This window comes from Scyliorhinus canicula, chromosome 15 (assembly GCF_902713615.1).
Source record: "Scyliorhinus canicula chromosome 15, sScyCan1.1, whole genome shotgun sequence".
In the NCBI taxonomy this organism is placed as follows: Eukaryota; Metazoa; Chordata; class Chondrichthyes; order Carcharhiniformes; family Scyliorhinidae; genus Scyliorhinus; species Scyliorhinus canicula.
This window is the reverse complement of record NC_052160.1, coordinates 27,753,207-27,771,892: the sequence shown is the minus strand read 5'-3', so window position 1 is coordinate 27,771,892 and position 18,686 is coordinate 27,753,207. Positions and strand designations below refer to the sequence as shown.

Genomic DNA, 18,686 nt, shown 5'->3' with positions numbered 1-18,686 from the left:
TACCTAGGGGCCTCATTCTCCACAAGTGATTTTATGATATCAATGGTAACTAACGTGATAGCACTTCAGCGCTGTGCATAATAAGCTAACCTGTTGCTTTACTGCTATTTCAGGATGACTAAATTTCAGCCAAAGACATCTCTACAGTACTTCATCTCTTGATGGACCCTGCAATTGGTGGAACCACAGCTTCCTGCATCATCAAATGTCATTATCACAAGCATGTTAATGAGCAAGAGAGCATCACCCTCACATACCTGCAACGTGTCTCCTTTGCTCACTCGGAGCACTTCTCCCTCACACACTCGCAGCGCCTCTCCCTCAGGGACACTCACAGCGTCTCTCCCTCAGACACACTCGCAGCATCTCTCCCTCAAACACACTCGCAGCACCTCTCCCTCAGACACACTCGCAGTGTCTCCCTCAGACACACTCGCAGCGTCTCTCCCTCAGGCACACTCGCAGCGTCTCTCCCTCAGGCACACTCGCAGCGCCTCTCCCTCAGACACACTCACAGCGTCACTTCCTCTGGCACACTTGCAGCGTCTCTCCCTCAGACACACTCGCAGCGTCTCTCCCTCAGACACACTCGCAGCGTCTCTCCCTCAGACACACTCGCAGCGTCTCTACCTCAAACACACTCGCAGCGCCTCTCCCTCAGACACACTCACAGCGTCACTTCCTCTGGCACACTTGCAGCGTCTCTCCCTCAGACACACTCGCAGCGTCTCTCCCTCAGACACACTCGCAGCGTCTCTCCCTCAGACACACTCGCAGCGCCTCTCCCTCAGACACACTGGCAGCGTCTCACCCTCAGACACACTCACAGCGTCTCTCCCTCAGACATACTCGCAGCGTCTCTCCCTCAGACACACTCACAGCGTCTCTCCCTCAGACACACTCGCAGCGTCTCTCCCTCAGACACACTCGCAGCGTCTCTCCCTCAGACACACTCGCAGCGTCTCTCCCTCAGACACACTCGCAGCGTCTCTCCCTCAGACACACTCGCAGCGTCTCTCCCTCAGACACACTCGCAGCGTCTCTCCCTCAGACGCACTCGCAGCGTCTCTCCCTCAGACGCACTCGCAGCGTCTCTCCCTCAGATGCACTCGCAGCGTCTCTCCCTCAGACGCACTCGCAGTGTCTCTCCCTCAGATACATTGGCAGCGTCTCTCCCTCAGACACACTCGCAGCGCCTCTCCCTTGCTCAGCTGCGGTACCTCTCCCTCGCTCAGCCACAGATCCTTTCAGCCACGGTGTCTCGCCCTCGCCCAGCCGTGGCGCCTCTCCCAGGCTCAGTGTGAATACTTTTGTTCAGTCATAGTTCCTCTCACTCAGCGCATCTCCCAGAATCTCGCTCACACTCAGTAAGTCTCTATCACATCTCATATATGCTGAGTTGCCTTTCACAGCACCCCTCATGCATTCTTCCCCCAATCTTCATATATACAGCCACAACATTTCCTTATGCAACCCCCCCAACCAAACAGCCTCTCTTTTTCTCTCCACTTCCATCCTTCCTGCAGATTTATGCCAGGGTCAATATTTTTAATTGTTGTCTAATCAGGAACGCACATTTATTAAAAAAAATACTTTCAGCTAAAGAGTAAGAGTTGTCCTGTTTTTCCATTACTGCTCAGGAGGATTGTGCACAGTATTAGTGGGGCAAGGGAAATAAATGTACATGGTTACAGGGATAGTGGGGTAATGGGACTGACTGGATTGCTCTACAGAGAGCTGACATGGACTCGATGGACCAAATTACTTCCTTCTGTGCTGTTTTGACACTGGGGATCTATAACCCAGTCACAGTGACCCATGACTGCTTGGGCAATGACCCAGACCCAGTCACAATGACCTATTGATCCATCTAGGTGGTGACTCCCTTACCTGACCACATTAACACTTCCACTACTCTGAGCACTGACTTTGTCACCCAATCACAGTGATCCATTAACAGGTGTGCGCAGTGACTCTGTCACCTGGCCACAGTGACCCTTCCATTGGTCTGGACTGTATCTTCGTGACTCAGTCATGGAGACCCTTTGATTGGGCTGGCCACTGACGCTGACTCGGTCACGATGACCCTTCAACTGATCTGGGCAGTGACTCTGTGAGTTTAAAAAAAACAAATATAACTCCTTTTACTTTCTTATAGATCACTTACCTTTTAATCCCTGGTATGAAAGTAGGACACTACACTCACTCACAATACAAAATGTCAAATTAGTGTCCATAACATAAGCTTATACATAATGTTTATTGCCTGTGCTTAATTGCCCTTGAGATGGTGGTGGTGAACCATCTTCTCAAACTGCTACAGTCTTTGTGTTATAGATATACTCTCAGTGCTGTTGTGTATATGATGATGATGACTGCGTTTCAAAGGAATAGATTGTATATGAAACATTGAGTGGTATCTCATTGCAAGGTTTTTTTTTCTACTGGTTGCATGTTGTACAGTATACATCATGTTATCTATCGAGTGATGTCTGTGATAGCACCAGGAATCTAACTTAGAAGAAAGAATGAGAGTTAGGCCTGGGAAAAGGTGATCTAATTGATGTTTTGAGGATGATAAAACAAATTGATAACAGTAATTATGTAAATTGTTCACTATAGCCAAAGATACAATTAGACAAGTTGATGATGAGAGAAGGGCTTGTGGAATATTATTTATAAAATAGTTGGGGTTAAATATTCTACTGTGGGAAATTCATCTTCGTTCTTTCTAACACCCTCATTGAAATGGCTAAAAAAACATTTTATTCAGGATTAGTGTGTGAATATGTGATCATGTGCATCTAAGAACAGCTCCCATCTAGAGCAGCACGGTGGCACAGTGGTTAGCCCTGCTGCCTCACGACGCTGAAGTCCCAGGTTCGATCCCGGCTCTGAGTCACTGTCCGTGTGGAGTTTGCACATTCTCCCTGTGTTTGTGTGGGTTTCACCCCCGCAACCCAAAGATGTGCAGGGTAGGTGGATTGGCCACGCTAAATTGCCCCTTAATTGGGGAAAATAATTGGGTACTCTAAATTTAAAAAAAAGAACAGCTCCCAGTTTATAAAATATAGTCAGCCAATCTTTCCGAAATGCTATTTTGAGGGAATGCCTTATTTCAGGAAACTAATCCTAGGATTAAAGGAGAAGCCTCCGCGTGCTATATCAAACAAATCCGATCTACAATGGCTGGACTTCGTCCAAGAAGGATCTCAGTCCATTAAAACCAAGCAGCTGGAAATGGGAGGGGCAGTTTAAATTATTTTGAGGGGAAAAAAAAGCTAACTAATTAAATCACCAGCAGATGGCATCTACTTCATTTGTAGTTTTGTTTTTAAATGGAATCTCTATGGGGTGATGTTTTCTGATACATGTAAAATTCCAAGGACATTTATAAAAAAAGAAAAATGCTACAAATGTGGGGCAGCACCCAGAAGGTTAGTCAGAATCTGTGAAGGACTCCAGATCTTGTGTCACTTGGTGTCGAAGGCAGTAGGCAGGGTGGAATCAGAATCAATCATAACTTCCAACTTATAATTGGATAAATACTTGAAAAGGAACAATTTGCATGCTTGTGGGAACTATATATGGATAACTGTTTTGAAGACCTGACCTGCACATGCACAATGGGCTGATTGGCCTTTGTTTATGCTGTATGATGCCAATTGGAAGGCTTCATTGTGGGCCTGCTGCTGGCTCTGGCTAGCGACAGGTCCAGGTTTTACAGGGATAATGGGGAATGTCACGGGGCTGCCCATTCCCCTTCTGCGACTTTGACCATGTTCAGGTGGCCCTGGAGAAGGAACACAAAATGTCTGCTGGGCCTTCCACAAATGGTGGGAACTGCAAGGACTGAAGTGTGTAGTTGACAGTGGAAACAATATTAATTTGCTAAATTTCCATTTTTTATGTGATTTGAGTGTTTTCTAGTCCATCAGCGTTTTTTAAAAAAAGTGACACCTTTGTTCAATTATGTCTCGTTAAGGTCTCAATAAAAGATGCATCTATGAAAATAATTTGACACATTATTTGCATTTCTGTAAAGGGATGTGAACCCACGACCGCCTGACTCCGAGGCAAGAGAAATAGACACTGGATCAGATTATTTGATTCAGTTACCTCCTTGCGATTTTGGGCATTAATCTCCGTCGTTATCAAGCTCATCCCGTCCAAAGAATAGAATACCAATAATCTAAGTGTTTTGCAAAGTTCCTTCATCAAGCCTTAAGAGCAGATCCTGGTAATATGGCCAGAGCGAGAAAAATGGAAAATGTTATTTCGTCCATGGTTTCTCCTGTTTTCATTCTCAGTTTTAAAATGCTGCATCCAATGGAAGGGCGCTCCAATGGAAGGGCGCTCCAATGGAAGGGCGCTCCAATGGAAGGGCGCACCTTTATTATTGTCAAGTTTGCTCAGCAACAAGCAATCCTGTCTCTTAAAGGACAAAGTATGTGGATATACTGATCTATTCATTAGGATGGGCTGAGGGTAGGCCGGCACAGTGATTAGCATTGCTGCCTCACGGCACCGAGGACTCGGTTTCGATTCTGGCCCTGGATCACTGTCCGTGTGGAGTTTGCACATTCTCCCCGTGTCTGCGTGGGTCTCACCATCGCAACCCAAAGATGTGCAGGATAGGTGGACTGGCCACGCTAAATGGCCCTTTAATTGGAAAAAAAGAATTGAGCACTTTAAATTGTTTTTAAAAATGAAGGCTGTGAATAATTTTCGCTGTTGAGGAAGGTCAAGAAGGATAAAGATGCTTTGAAATGAGTGTGACTCCAATGTGTCAGCTGATACAGACCTAGAACCTGTATATTTACATTTATCTTTTTTTAAAAATGTGTTTCTGAACAAAGTATATTTACAGTTATGTACACAGAATAAAATAAATATATATATTTTTAGAGAGAGAAAAAAAACTGGTAGGATATTGTGCACTAGCTCAACAACAGCAACTCTGTACAGTTAGCAATATTATTTTAAGACATGAATAGCTAGCTACCTGTTTGTGGGGGTAGGTGGGAACTGGGGAGATACATATACATTTGTGTGCCGGAGAAACAATTACAGTAGTTATGTCCAATACAGACAGGACAATACGAGAATGGATCTGGTGGTATTGGTGTTACTTGCTTCTCCCGGCTGGTTTTCACTGCCGTTGTCGTCTCGCGTTCACCTCTGCTTCAGCTAAATTTCTTATCTAATAGTCTTGAGCATTTAATCATTTGTACGTTGCTCTCAGCAGGTAGGCAGGACTGACCAGGTTAGATTTATTGCCCACCCTTGCTTACATCTGTGTGACTTGCTAGGCCACTTCCGAGGGCATTGAAACAGTGGATGACTGAAGTGACGTGAAAGCAGATGGTTAGGAATGGCAGGTTCCCTTTACAGAAGGATGCTCCTTTTCGGATCAGGTTTTTTCCCCTGACACTTTGCTGGAATTTGAATGTACAATCTCCAGGTTTAGTCCACATCACACATTTATGTGTAGCTTAAAAATAATAATTTAAGGCGGGGCCCGGCAGGGCGAAAGCGCGGGCTTTCTGCGGGGTTCCCGCGCTGGGAGAGGGAGGGGGCGGGTTTTTCTTTATCCACGCAGGAGCGGGGGAGGGTGGACTGGTTGATGGCCACAATGGAGGAGGGGCAGTCCCACGTTGGGAGGAGCCGAAAGTAGGGCGGGAGCCACCGGGGTCAGCAGAAGATAGCTGGCTCACGGGAGTGCTGTAGAGGGGGGTCCTAGGAGGGGTCCTAGCCTGGGGGGGGGGGGGATACCGGGTTGCTGCTGAAACGGTCAGGAAGGAGCTGGAGGACGCAGGGGGTGCTGGAGGGGGGGAGTTGCCGCCGTGGGGAACTGGCAGAGAGTAGGACGCTGGCCGGGGGTGGGCAAGGGATGGGGTATGGCTAATCGGCAGGAGGCAGGGAGCCCTCGGATCCGGCTGATAACCTGGAATGTGAGGGGGCTGAATGGGCCGGTCAAAAGGGCCCGAGTAGTTGCGCACCTGAAGGGACTGAAGGCAGATGTGGCCATGCTCCAGGAGACACACCTGAGAGTGGTGGACCAGGTCCGGCTGAGAAAGGGGTGGGTGGGCCAAGTATTTCACTCAGGGCTGGATGAGAGGAGTAAGGGGGTGGCGATCCTGGTGGGGAAGAAGGTGTCGTTTGAGGCGTTGAAGGTGGTGGCTGACAGTGGCGGGAGGTACGTGATGGTGAGTGGCAAGCTGCAGGGGGAGCGGGTAGTGTTGGTGAATGTTTATGCCCGAAATTGGGACGATGCGGGGTTCATGCGGCGTATGTTGGGCCGCATTCCGGACCTGGAGGCGGGGGGCCTGATCATGGGGGGAGACTTTAACACAGTACTGGATCCCCCATTGGATCGATCCAAGTCCCGGACGGGCAGGAGGTCGGCGGCGGCTAAGGTGTTGAGGGGACCAGATTTGGGGGGGGGGGGGGGTGGACCCTTGGAGGTTTGCGAGGCCAAGGGCCAGGGAATACTCGTTTTTCTCCCATGTACAAAGGCCTACTCGAGGATTGATTTTTTTGTCCTGAGCAGGGGGCTGGTGTCGAGGGTGGAGGAAGTGGAATACTCCGCCATTGCCATTTCGGAACATGCCCCGCACTGGATGGACCTCGGGCTGGGGGAAGAGAGGGACCAACGTCCGCTCTGGCGCATGGAGGTGGGGCTGATGGCAGATGAGGAGGTGGCCGGGAGGGTCCGGGGGTGTATTGAGAGATACCTCGAGGCCAATGATAACGGGGAGGTTCGGGTGGGGACGGTCTGGGATGCATTGAAGGCAGTGATGAGGGGGGAATTGATCTCCATCCGAACCCATAGGGAGAGGGGGGAGCAGAGGGAAAGGGAAAGACTGATAGGGGAGATGGTGCAGGTGGATAGGAGATATGCGGAGGCCCCAGAGGAGGGATTGCTGGGGGAGAGGCGTAGCCTTCAGGCCAGATTTGACCTACTGACGACCAGAAAGGCGGAAGCCCAGTGGAGGAAAGCACAGGGGGCGGTGTATGAACACGGGGAGAAGGCGAGCAGGATGCTGGCGCACCAGCTCCGGAAGCGAGACACGGCCAGGGAGATTGGGGGAGTGACGGATAGAGCTAGGAAGGTGGTGCGGAGTGGCGTAGAGGTCAATGGGGTCTTCAGGGACTTCTATGGGGAACTGTACCGGTCTGAACCCCCGGTGGAGGAGGGTGGAATGGGGCGCTTCCTGGACAAGTTGCGATTCCCGAGGGTGGAAGAGGAGTGAGTGGAGGGACTAGGGGCGCCGATCGAGTTGGAGGAGGTGGTCAAAGGGATAGGGAGCATGCAGTCGGGGAAGGCGCCGGGGCCGGACGGGTTTCCGGCTGAATTCTATAAAAAGTATTTGGACCTGTTGGGCCCCCTGTTGGTCCGGACCTTTAACGAGGGGGGGGGGGGGGCTCTGCCCCCAACTATGTCACGGGTGCTGATTTCCTTGATCCTGAAGCGGGACAAGAACCCTCTGCAGTGTGGATCATATAGGCCGATTTCGCTGCTGAACGCCGATGCTAAGCTGCTGGCAAAGATCCTGGCCACTAGAATAGAGGATTGTGTGCCGGTGGTCATACATGAGGACCAGACGGGGTTTGTGAAGGGAAGGCAGCTGAACACAAACATGCGAAGATTCCTCAATGTCATTATGATGCCGGCGGTGGAAGGGGAGGCGGAGATAGTGGTGGCGTTGGATGCGGAGAAGGCCTTCGATAGGGTTGAGTGGGAGTACTTGTGGGAGGTGTTGGAGAGGTTTGGGGAGGGGTTTATTCGGTGGGTGAGGCTGCTCTACGAGGCCCCGATGGCAAGTGTAGCCACAAATAGGAGGAGGTCGGAGTACTTTCGGCTGCATCGGGGGACGAGACAGGGGTGCCCCTGTCCCCCTTGCTCTTCGCGTTGGCGATTGAGCCCCTGGCCATGGTGTTGAGCTCGAGTCAGGGAACTAGAGGGGCCTGGTGCGGGGTGGGGAGGAGCATCGAGTGTCGCTGTACGCGGACGACCTGTTGCTGTATGTGGCGGACCCGGTGGGGGGGATGCCGGAGGTGATGAGGATTCTTAGTGAATTCGGGGGTTTCTCGGGGTATAAGCTGAACCTGGGCAAGAGTGAGGTGTTTGTGGTGCATCCGGGGATTGGTAGGCTCCCATTGAAGCAGGCAGGGAAGAGTTTTAGGTACCATGGGGTCCAGGTGGCGGGGAGCGGGGGGGCCCTGCACAAGCTCAACCTCACAAGATTGGTGGAGCAGATGGAGGAGGAGTTTAAGAGATGGGATATTTTACCACTGTCACTGACGGGGAGGGTGCAACACCTTGACGGTGCTCCCGAGGTTTTTGTTCTTGTTCCAGTGCCTCCCCATCCTTATCCCGAAGGCCTTTTTCAGGAGGGTCAACAGCAGTATCACGGGATTTGTGTGGGCGCATGGGACTCCGAGGGTTCGAAGAGTGTTCCTGGAGCGAGGCAGGGATGGGGGGGGCTGGCGTTGCCCAATCTCTGTGGGTACTACTGGGCGGCCAACGCAGCGATGGTGCGTAAGTGGGTAATGGACGAGGAAGGGGCGTCTTGTGTGGGCACGAGCCTGGAAGCGCTAGTAACGGCGCCGTTGCCGCTCCCTCCAACGAGGTATACCACGAGCCCGGTGGTGGCGGCTACCCTCAAAATTTGGGGGCAATGGAGACGGCACGGGAGAAATGGGGGGCTCGATGGAGGCCCCGATACGGGGGAACCATCGGTTTGTCCCAGGGAGGATTGATGGCGGATTTCTGGGCTGGCACAGGGTAGGGGTTAGGAGGTTGAGGGGAGGTTTGTGAGCTTGGGGGAGTTGGAGGGTAAGTTTGGGCTCCCCCCGGGGAACATGTTTAGGTACATCCAGGTGAGGGCGTTTGCCAGGCAGCAGGTGGAGGGGTTCCCCTTGCTGCCCCCACGAGGGGTGCGGGATAGGGTGCTCTCGGGGGTGTGGGTCGGAGGAGGGAGGATCTCGGACATATACCGGGTAATGCAGGAGGTAGACGAGGCCTCGGTGGAGGAACTGAAGGGGAAGTGGGAAGAGGAGCTGGGGGAGGAGATTGAGGAGGGGACGTGGGCGGATGCCCTGGAGAGAGTGAATTCCTCCTCTTCCTGTGCGAGGCTTAGCCTCATACAGTTCAAGGTGTTGCATAGGGCCCACATGACTGGGACGAGGATGAGTAGGTTTTTCGGGGGCGAGGACAGGTGGGCTAGGTGCTCGGGGAGCCCAGCGAACCACGCCCATATGTTTTGGGCGTGCCCAGCGTTAGGGGAGTTTTGGAAGGGGGTAGCAAAGACGGTGTCGAGGGTGGTGGGGTCCAGGGTTGAGCCAGGCTGGGGACTCACAGTTTTTGGGGTTGCAGTGGAGCCGGGAGTGCAGGAGGCGATAGAGGCCGGGGTCCTGGCCTTTGCGTCCCTAGTAGCCCGGCGGAGGATCTTGCTCCAATGGAAGGATGCGAGGCCCCCAAGCATGGAGGCCTGGATCTCTGATATGGCGGGGTTCATTAAATTGGAGAGGGTGAAATTTGCCCTGAGGGGATTAGTACAAGGGTTTTTCAGGCGGTGGCAGCCGTTTCTGGACTTCCTGGCGGAACGGTAGGGAAATAGGCCGACAGCAGCAGCAGCCCGGCGGGGGGGGGGGGGGGGGGGGGGGGTTGTAAGGATTGGGGGGAGGGAGAACTGTGCACATGGGTTTGTGGAGGGTGCTATCTCTCTCTTGTTTGGTTTTTTTTTCTTTGTTCTTTTTCTTTGTTGTTGTTCTTTTTGTTTGAAGTTGCTCTTGAAGCTGGTGGGGTATTGTTCATGGGGTGCTACCGCGGTTGTATGTTAATAGAGCTAAGATGTTTATATTTTGTATTTTGTAAAAATTTCAATAAAAATTATTTAAAAAAAAAATAATAATAATAATTTACAAAAATGGGTTTGTGGTTTAAAGGGACTAAGAATATTTGAGAAAAACCAACATCATGTATTAAATTTATTTTTCCTTCTTAATAAATTTAGAGTACCCAATTATTATTTTCCAATTAAGGGGCAATTTAGCGTGGCCAATCCACCTAACCTGCACAGCTTTGGATTGTGGGGGCGAAACCCACACAGACACGGGGAGAATGTCCAAACTCCACACAGACACTGACCAAAATTATTTTTCTATGTCACATGGGATGAATTGCATCACTTACCCTTCCATAATAAATACAAAGATTGTTTGCTACTTTTTCTGAAAAACAGAATTGTTTAATTTAATTCTGAAAATTACTTGATCTCGAATTCTTTATGAATAATTAAAAGAATTGTGTGTAGTTTATTTGATTAATCCCTTATGAACGGTTTCCAGACTTCTGATCTGAATCAAAACTGTTCACTATCTTTCCAATACTACCATTGATTAAGTTTAATATTTAGTCTATTAACAAAAGTCTCTGGCTGACCAGTATGTGGCTTCTGAAGTGATACAAGATAGGAACGGGAGGGAGGCCATTCAACCCTTGAGCTTGTTCCACTATTCAATGAAATTATGGCTAAACTGCAACCAGAATCTTTATTATTTTGGTTAACATTGGATTAGCAGTGACTTGTTAATCTCATTTTTAAAATTAACACATGAACTATCATCAATTGCTGTTTGCAGAGAGTTCCAAACCTCTACGACCCTTTCCATGACCAAGTGTTTACTAATTTAGGGTTGATCCTCAGACCTACTGACAGTGTTGTGAGCTATCAACTCAGCCAAACTGAGACTTAAAGCAATTGTAGAATCTTACAGTGCTAAGGAGATCATTCAGCCCTTTGAGCCTTTGCTGGCTATTTGAAAGAGCTGTATTATTATTCCATTCTCTTACCCTTTTCCAATAGCCCTGTAAATCTGGCCAGGGAAATGATTGGACCACTTATGGACAGTGGGGTGGGGCGAATCTATGTGTTGAGCCAGAGGAAATGGGTGAGGTACTAAATTAGTTCTTTGCATCAGTGTTCACCAAAGAAAAGGACTTTGTGGAAGATGATTCTTGGGTAGGGTGTGTGGACTTTCCAGGAGCATAGTGGGTTAGTAACCCAGACAACGACAATTGTTGTTTTACCCGCCGGAAAGTGGTTTCTTGCGGCTGACCCCAAACCCAGGTGTGATTCTTCTTTAGCAGAAGGTGCAACAGGGCCAGCGTAGTTGCCAGATTGGGGAGGAACTTCCCGCAATAGTTTACGAGGCCGAGAAAGGAACAAAGATGCGAAGTGCCAGTCGGGGCGGGGGCCTGTTGAATTGCGCGCGCCTTCTCAGCGACGGGGTGCAAACCTTCGCGGTCCACCCGATAACCCAGGTAGACTACTTCCTTCGATTTGAAAGATGCATGTTGTACGACATAAACGGACTCCAGCCTCTGAAAAGCGTCTAAGGACAGCCTCCAAATGTTCCTGCTCCAATGTTCCTGTAATCAAAACGTCGTCTAAGTAGACAACGACACACGGTAAAACTCTGAAGATGCCCTCTATGACGCGTTGAAAGATAGCGCAGGCAGAGGATACCCCAAAGGGCAACTGTGTATATTCATACAGGCCCCGGTGTATATTAATAGTTACATATGGCTGGGAGGCAGGGTCCAGCTCCAACTGTAGGTAGGTGTGACTCATATCTAATTTTGTGAACGAGAGTCCACCTGCAAGATTTGCGTAGAGATCCTCTATGCGAGGCATTGGATATTGGTCAAGCCGGGAAGCCATATTCTCTAAGTTTATAGTCACCACACAAGCGAACTGTGGCATCTGGCTTCATTACAGGTACAATTGGTGCTGCCCTGTCAGTGAAACGGATGGGCCTGATAATACCCAAGGACTCCAAATGAGTGAGCTCCCCTTCCACCTTCTCGATCAAGGCACTGGGCGCACCTGGAAATAGCACGGCATGGCTCCTGGTTCAACTTGGATACGGGCTACGGCCCCTTTTATTTCCCCCAAACTGGGCTGGAATACATAAGAGGTCCTAGTACCTCTGTCAACCCCCCAGAACCTGTTTGGAGGATGTGCTGCCACTGGAGCCGCAAATAGCTCAACCAATCCCGACCCAACAGGCTGGGCCCGTGGCCGCCACCACGATAAGTGGGAAACGCCCATCCTGGTGTCCATAAACAACAGGGGTCATTGTAGTTCCTGCAATGTCCAATGGTTCCCCCGTGTAGGTGGCCAAGCTGGCCTGTGTGTCGGTTAACGTAAGGGACTGTATACCCTGCTTGATGCGGTTGAATGTCCTCTGGGCAATCACGGAGACCGCTGCGCCCAACACCATCTCAAGCGGGTGACCATTGACCCAACGGAGGTTGAGGGACGACCTGATAGAGGTCCACAAAATTATGAGGGGTATAGACAGAGTGGATAGTCAGAGGCTTTTCCCCCAGGGTAGAGGGGTCAATTACTAGGGGGCATAGGTTTAAGGTGCGAGGGGCAAGGTTTAGAGTAGATGTACGAGGCAAGTTTTTTTACACAGAAGGTAGTGGGTGCTTGGAACTCGCTGCCGGAGGAGGTGGTGGAAGCAGGGACGATAGTGACATTTAAGGGCATCTTAACAAATACATGATTAGGACGTGAATAGAGGGATACGGACCCAGGAAGTGTAGAAGATTGTAGTTTAGTCGTGCAGCATGGTCAGTATGGGCTTGGACGGCCGAAGGGCCTGTTCCTGTGCTGTACTTTTCTTTGTTCTTTGTACTGTCACCATAATGGGGGCCATACGGGGAGCTGCCACACAATGCAGCTGCAGGCAGTCCTCCGTCTCCATGTCTTCAAGAGTTGCCGTCACAGGTTCATCCAAATGGAAGGTATCGCCCCTGGGCTGGCCCCAGTTTCTGACGGAACGACGGCACCTCTGGCGCTCCCAGGACCGGCTTCCGCGATGGGGTCGGTGACCACAAGTACGACACCGACATGGCTCCTCATCCATTGGTTCTGGAGAAGGCTCCCTTCGGGGAGAAACGTCCAGCGGCCACTGGCGTCGATCCGGACGCCGCCCCGCCCAAGGTACTGCAGGGGTGTGGGGAGACGCTTTTGGATGGAAGGGGTTACGCCCCAAGGCGTGCACCTCCAATCCCTGTAGCTCCTGCACTCCCCGTTCTGCGCTCTCTTGGGACAATACTATTTGAATGGCCTGTTGAAAAGTCAATGTTGGCTCAGCTAACAACTTTCTCTGGGTGGACGCATTGTTAATACCACAAACCAAATGGTTTAGTAACATTTCTGTCAAAGTCTTACCATAGTCACAGTCCTCCGCAATCCTGTGTAGCCTGGATAGAAACTCTGCAAGGGATTCTCCTGGGATCCTCTCAGCAGTATTAAACCGGTAACGTTGGACTATCGTGGACAGGGCTGGGTTAAAATGTTGCCTCACTAAGTTCATAAGTTCATCAAACACCTTGGTGTCCGGCACAGCTGGGTACGTAAGGCTCCTAATCACCCCAAACGTATGCAGACCACAGGCGGTGAGCAAAATGACCACCTGCCGCTCGTTTTTGGTGATGTTGTTTGCCCGGAAAAAGTAACGCATCCGTTGTGCGTATTGGTTCCAACTTTCCTACGCAGCATCAAAAACATCCAAACGTCCATACAGAGGCATGGTGTAACAGAAGAAAAAACTTCCAACCTGTATCCAACAAAAATCCAGGGAAGTGGCTTCAGCAACGTAGACAGCTATCCACTTTAACCCTCGTCGCCAGTTTTGTGAGGGCCACGAAGAATCCAGCATGAGTTGAAGGATAGAAAGAAATAACATTTATTTACAATAAAATGCAGCAGCAGCAGATTTCAAACTGGCCAGCTTTATTTATGCAGGGACCTGCTAATGATTTCTCCACCTCCCCCTCATTGGGGAAGCTCATAGAACATAGAAAAATACAGCACAGAACTAGCCCTTCGGCCCACGATGTTGTGCTGAACTTTTGTCCTAGATTAATAACAAATTAATCTACACCCCATCATTCTACCGTAATTCATGTACCTATCCAATAGCCGCTTGAAGATCCCTAATGCTTCCGACTTAAAGACCAAAACTGAGCGCAGTGCTCCAGATATCGTCTCATCAATGCCCAATGTTTCAACAGCCACTCTATTCCATTAGCAATCAAAGCCAAAATACTATTTACTCCCTAAGGGTTGTGGGATTGCTATTAGTCCCCAGCCAGTGGTAAGCAGGCAGGTAATAACAGTTTCTCTTCACAAAACAGGGGAATGTATTAATTATGCAACTATTTCAAATGGTCAACAGAGACATGATGAACTAAATTATCTCCTTCTGTAATTTCTAAAGGTTCTGCATAACTTTTTTTTGTTGAAACATGTTCTCTCCCTTTAACTTACTGCAGTTGCATTCTTCGTTTGACAAGACAGACCCCATGAAATCAAGCAGGCTGGTCCTAACGCAGGAGCGAAGTAACCCAGAATTATTTATTGTATTAGAGAGAGGTTGCAATGTATACCCAATGGTTTTATGCTCCGTGTGTTGAACAGTTTTACTGGAAACAGTTTGGGCAATTTATGAATGTTTAGCCACTTTCACTCATTGTTTGTACATATACATTGGATAACAGCAAGATTTATGCCAATGCTGTGATTAGCTCATTATAGATCCGTATGTGTTACATGCATTACATTGAGTTCATCACATAGAAAAAGGCGATTCTGCTCAAATGGTCTATGTAGAAGTTTATGTAGAAGGCGACACAAGCCTTCTCCCACCTTACTTCATTTAACCTTAACATCATATCCCTCTATTTCTTTCCTCCTAATGTGCTTATGTAGTTTCCCTTCAAATGCATTAATGCTATTTGCCTCAGCTGAACCTTGTGGTGGTAGTGAGTTGCACATTCCTACCACTCCTTGGGTAAAGAAATACCTCATTGCTTTTTTTTATATCCCCTACCTCAGTGTTACACATCAAACACAGCCATAAAACAAAACAAGCAAAGAGGGCTGCAAATAATCAAAACACCTTAATACCTAACACATGACGATCCCGCCTCACGCTCCCCAACTTCCCTATCTCCTTTTTTACCCCCAGTGCTGACATCTTAACTATTTTTGAAGAAGTCGATGTACGTCTGCCACCTCCGGGCAAACTCCTCCACAGACCCTCAAGGTGAACTTTTATCTTCTCCAGCCTGAGGAACTCTGCCAGGTTAACTCACCCAAACCCTCGGTTTCAGCAACCCCGAGTCCCGCTATTCCAATAAGATCCGTCTCTAGGTACCAGGGAAGCAAAGGCCAAGACATCGGCCTCTCTCGGCCCCTGGATTCTCGGATCTTCTGACACTCCAAAGATCACCACCTCTGGACTCGGGACCACCTTCATTTTCTGTGTCTTCGACTTCATGTCGGCAAACCTCTGCCAGAATCCTCCAAGCTTCTGACAGGCCCTAAACGTGGACGTGATTCGCGGGTCCACCCGCGCACCGCTCACACCTATCCTCCACCCCTTCATAAAACCTGCTCAACCTGGCCACAGTCGTGTGTGCCCTGTGAACTACCTTGAACTGAATAAGGCTAAACTTAGCAGATGACGAGGATGCGTTCACCCTCCTTAAGGCCTCCTCTTATACCCCAGCCTCCACATCCCTCCCCAACTCCTTCTCCTGCTTCACTTCCACTATCAGGGCTCCCCCCCGTGCCCCAAAACCATCAACTCCTTATAAATCTCCGATGAGCTAGAGGGTAATTTGACTGTGGAAGGCATCTGATCCAAGCCTGATCCTCTCCTTTTCCCAGCATGCAATGCACAGGCAGTTTCTATCCAAGAGTCACTAGTTTCTGGTCAGAAATCTATGGTTAATCTATTTCCACCAAAATCCCCAGCACTCAACCCGGAACCTTGGCCCGGAACCAGAAGACATAACACGACCTTCTATATGATGCAATCTCTACCACAGTCAGATACTGGCTAGCTTCCTCTTAGAAGGCATACAAGAGAATCAGTATCTACCATGCCGTCGGCGATGGATTCTATTTTCCCTGGTTAAAGGAATTGTCTCATGCCCAGTGCACAGCTACTCTGCGATGGTTTAAACAATATGCATGCATTGTATGCAGAGAAATTAAGTGACTTGGAGTGGCTTTCTGAGCTGTTACATGTGAGAAGAATTTGCTGCTTTTATCTCCATTTATTAGTGGGAGTGGTACCTCAAGTGTATGGATTGTGACTGAAAATCTCATACTTTGGACTTTGTTGTAAAGTTCTGGTACCACAGGCGTACATTGTATGTACAGCACAAAAACAGGCTACTCAGCACAACCGGCCTTAGCTTATGCTCCACATGATTCTCCTCCCATTCTTTGTACCTCATCTCAACCTTTCAACATATTTTTCTATCCCCTTCTCTGTTGAATACTCGTCTAGTTACCTTTTGGAAACATCCAAGCGCTACCTGCCTCAACCCCTACCTGTGGCAGGAAGTTCCACACTCGACTCACTCTCTGAATAAAGAGCTTCCTCCTAATTTTCCTTGTGGATTCATGAGTGAAGTTGTTGTGGTCCCAGATGATCATAGGCTGCTTTCTCCCTTGAGGGGGAGAACTGACTGGTGGTGATTTAACCTGAGGGGGTCACCATACTTCAGACGAGGGGCAAGGTTGAGAAGGCAAGACCTTCATGAATAATCTCAGCCTAGGGCAGCACGGTGGCGCAGTGGGTTAGCACTGCAGCCGCACGGCACCGAGGTCCCAGGTTCGATCCTGGCTCTGGGTCACTGTCCGTGTGCAGTTTGCACATTCTCCCCATGTTTGCGTGGGTTTTGCCCCCACAATCCAAAAATGTGCAAGTGAGATGGATTGGCCGCGCTAAATTGCCCCTCAATTGGAAAAAAATAATTGGGTACTCTAAATTTAAAAAAAATAAATAATCTCAACCGCTACGGGAATTGTTGGTACCCGAACTGCTGGCCTCACTCTGCATCATGAACCAGCTCTCCAGCCAACAGAGCTAAGTAGTTATTAGCAGGTGTCCTGCATTTACAATCCCTACATGGAAACATTCCACACCTCCCCTGTCAAACCCATTTAGTTATCTCGAGCAAGGCTTCTGTCTAAAGGTACGATCAGACCAAGTCCATTGACAGACTTGCGTGAAACACTTGAGCTATTCCTTTCGCTCACAGGTTGAAATTTGGAAGTGAACAGCATTTTAAAAAAAAATTGACATTCATTCAGTCATAATGTCAACAACAGCTGCTCCTGCGCCTGCGCACTGGCGGGGAGCCCCGGGACGCATGCGCGCTGGAGTCGCCGCCGGAGGGACCGGCGGGCGGAGGCGGAGGACGACAGGCGGCGGGGTGAGTGACAGAGTGAGTGACAAACGGCGGGGAACGGCTACCGCGACCCCCCACCCCCACCCCCACCCCACCACAATGTCGATTTGTGGCGGCCCATTTCGTGTAACTGTCCTCCCTTCAGCTGCTGGGGGGAGATGCGCCCCTTCTCCCCCCTTCCCCACCCCCGGAGCTCGAGCCCCCCCGAGGCAGTTGGCCCCGCTCCACCCGGCTGGGTGTAAAAATGCGGGAATCTGATCTTGGTGCCGCCGGCCAACTTCTGTCCTGCATCAGGAGGACTGCGTGCAAATTGACAAATGCACACTGACAATTGCGGCTTGGCAGCAGCCAGGGATTTCCTCGGTAGATTGTCAGTTGCTTGGAATTAGACTATTTTTTTCGCATTGGAAAATGTGCACATTCGCTCCTCACTGCCTGCTCGCTTGGAAAATGGATTTATTTATTTTTTAGCGTTTTTGAGTCTTGTAGCAAGTTGCATGATTTGCAGAGGGAGCTATTCAATCATTAAGTGCCGTTTGAGGGCGTGTTGGGACATAGCGGAACGGGTACCCTAATTTAAGCAAGCAGTCATCATTAAAGTTCTATACAGTTCACATTAACTCTACTGTGACTCAAAACCGAAGTTTTAGTTGTCTGGTGTAACATCGACTGCAAACCGAGGAAGCACAGGATATCAGAGAAAAGCAAATTGCTGCGGATGCTGGAATCTGAAACGAAAGGGAAAATGCTGGAAAACCTCAGCAAGTCTGGCAGCATCTGTAGGGAGAGAAAAGAGCTACTCTTTGTCAAAGCTAACAGACAGAGAAAGTGGGAAATATTTATACTGAGGAGTGAGAATGAAAGATGAGAACAGGATATCGTAGCTCATTACTGAATAGGCGAAAATCAAACTTTTGTGCCAAGTGTCACTTTAATAAGAAATTAAGTGTGTGGATCCATGACTAGCCAGGACAAACATTGCTGACCAAATGCACAGTTTTTAAAACCTAAAACTAACAGGTCCTTATTTGGATTCAATTAGATGGCATAATTTCACCACGTCAGGAAGCGCCCTAGAAATTGCTGAATTTGAGGTTGCAATTGCTTCATTCCTCCCTTTCCACCCATCAATGCGAAACAAACACCTTCACACCAAAATAAAGTTTTCTGAGATTTGTTTGTTTACACCTGAAGCAGTGTTTGAGCATAGAATCATAGAATTTACAGTGCAGAAGGAGGCCATTTGGCCCATCGAGTCTGCACCGGCCCTTGGAAAGAGCCCACACCTCCACCCTATCCCCCTTACCCAGCAACCCCACTCAACCTTTCTGGAAGCCGAGGGTAATTTAGCATAGCCAATTCATCTAACCTGTACATCTTTGGACTGTGGGAG

At 49.3% G+C, this 18,686-nt stretch overlaps 2 protein-coding genes across 3 annotated transcripts in view; both read left to right on the top strand.

The window, feature by feature from the left end:
- coro7 (coronin 7) overlaps window positions 1-1,604 on the top strand; it is a 177,975-nt gene extending 176,371 nt beyond the window's left edge. Inside the window, exon 29 of the mRNA XM_038820896.1 lies at window positions 114-1,604. Coding sequence (XP_038676824.1) covers window positions 114-122 — 9 coding nt within the window. The 3' untranslated portion in view covers window positions 123-1,604. The remainder of the gene's footprint in view (window positions 1-113) is intronic.
- A 15,641-nt stretch (window positions 1,605-17,245) lies between these two features.
- tbc1d24 (TBC1 domain family, member 24) overlaps window positions 17,246-18,686 on the top strand; it is an 85,036-nt gene continuing 83,595 nt past the window's right edge. The window contains exon 1 of one of the 2 annotated variants that reach the window (XM_038820208.1): window positions 17,246-17,329. In XM_038820208.1, the coding sequence (XP_038676136.1) occupies window position 17,329 (1 nt within the window). In that variant the 5' untranslated portion in view covers window positions 17,246-17,328. The remainder of the gene's footprint in view (window positions 17,330-18,686) is intronic. The other variant, XM_038820209.1, reaches the window with a different exon arrangement.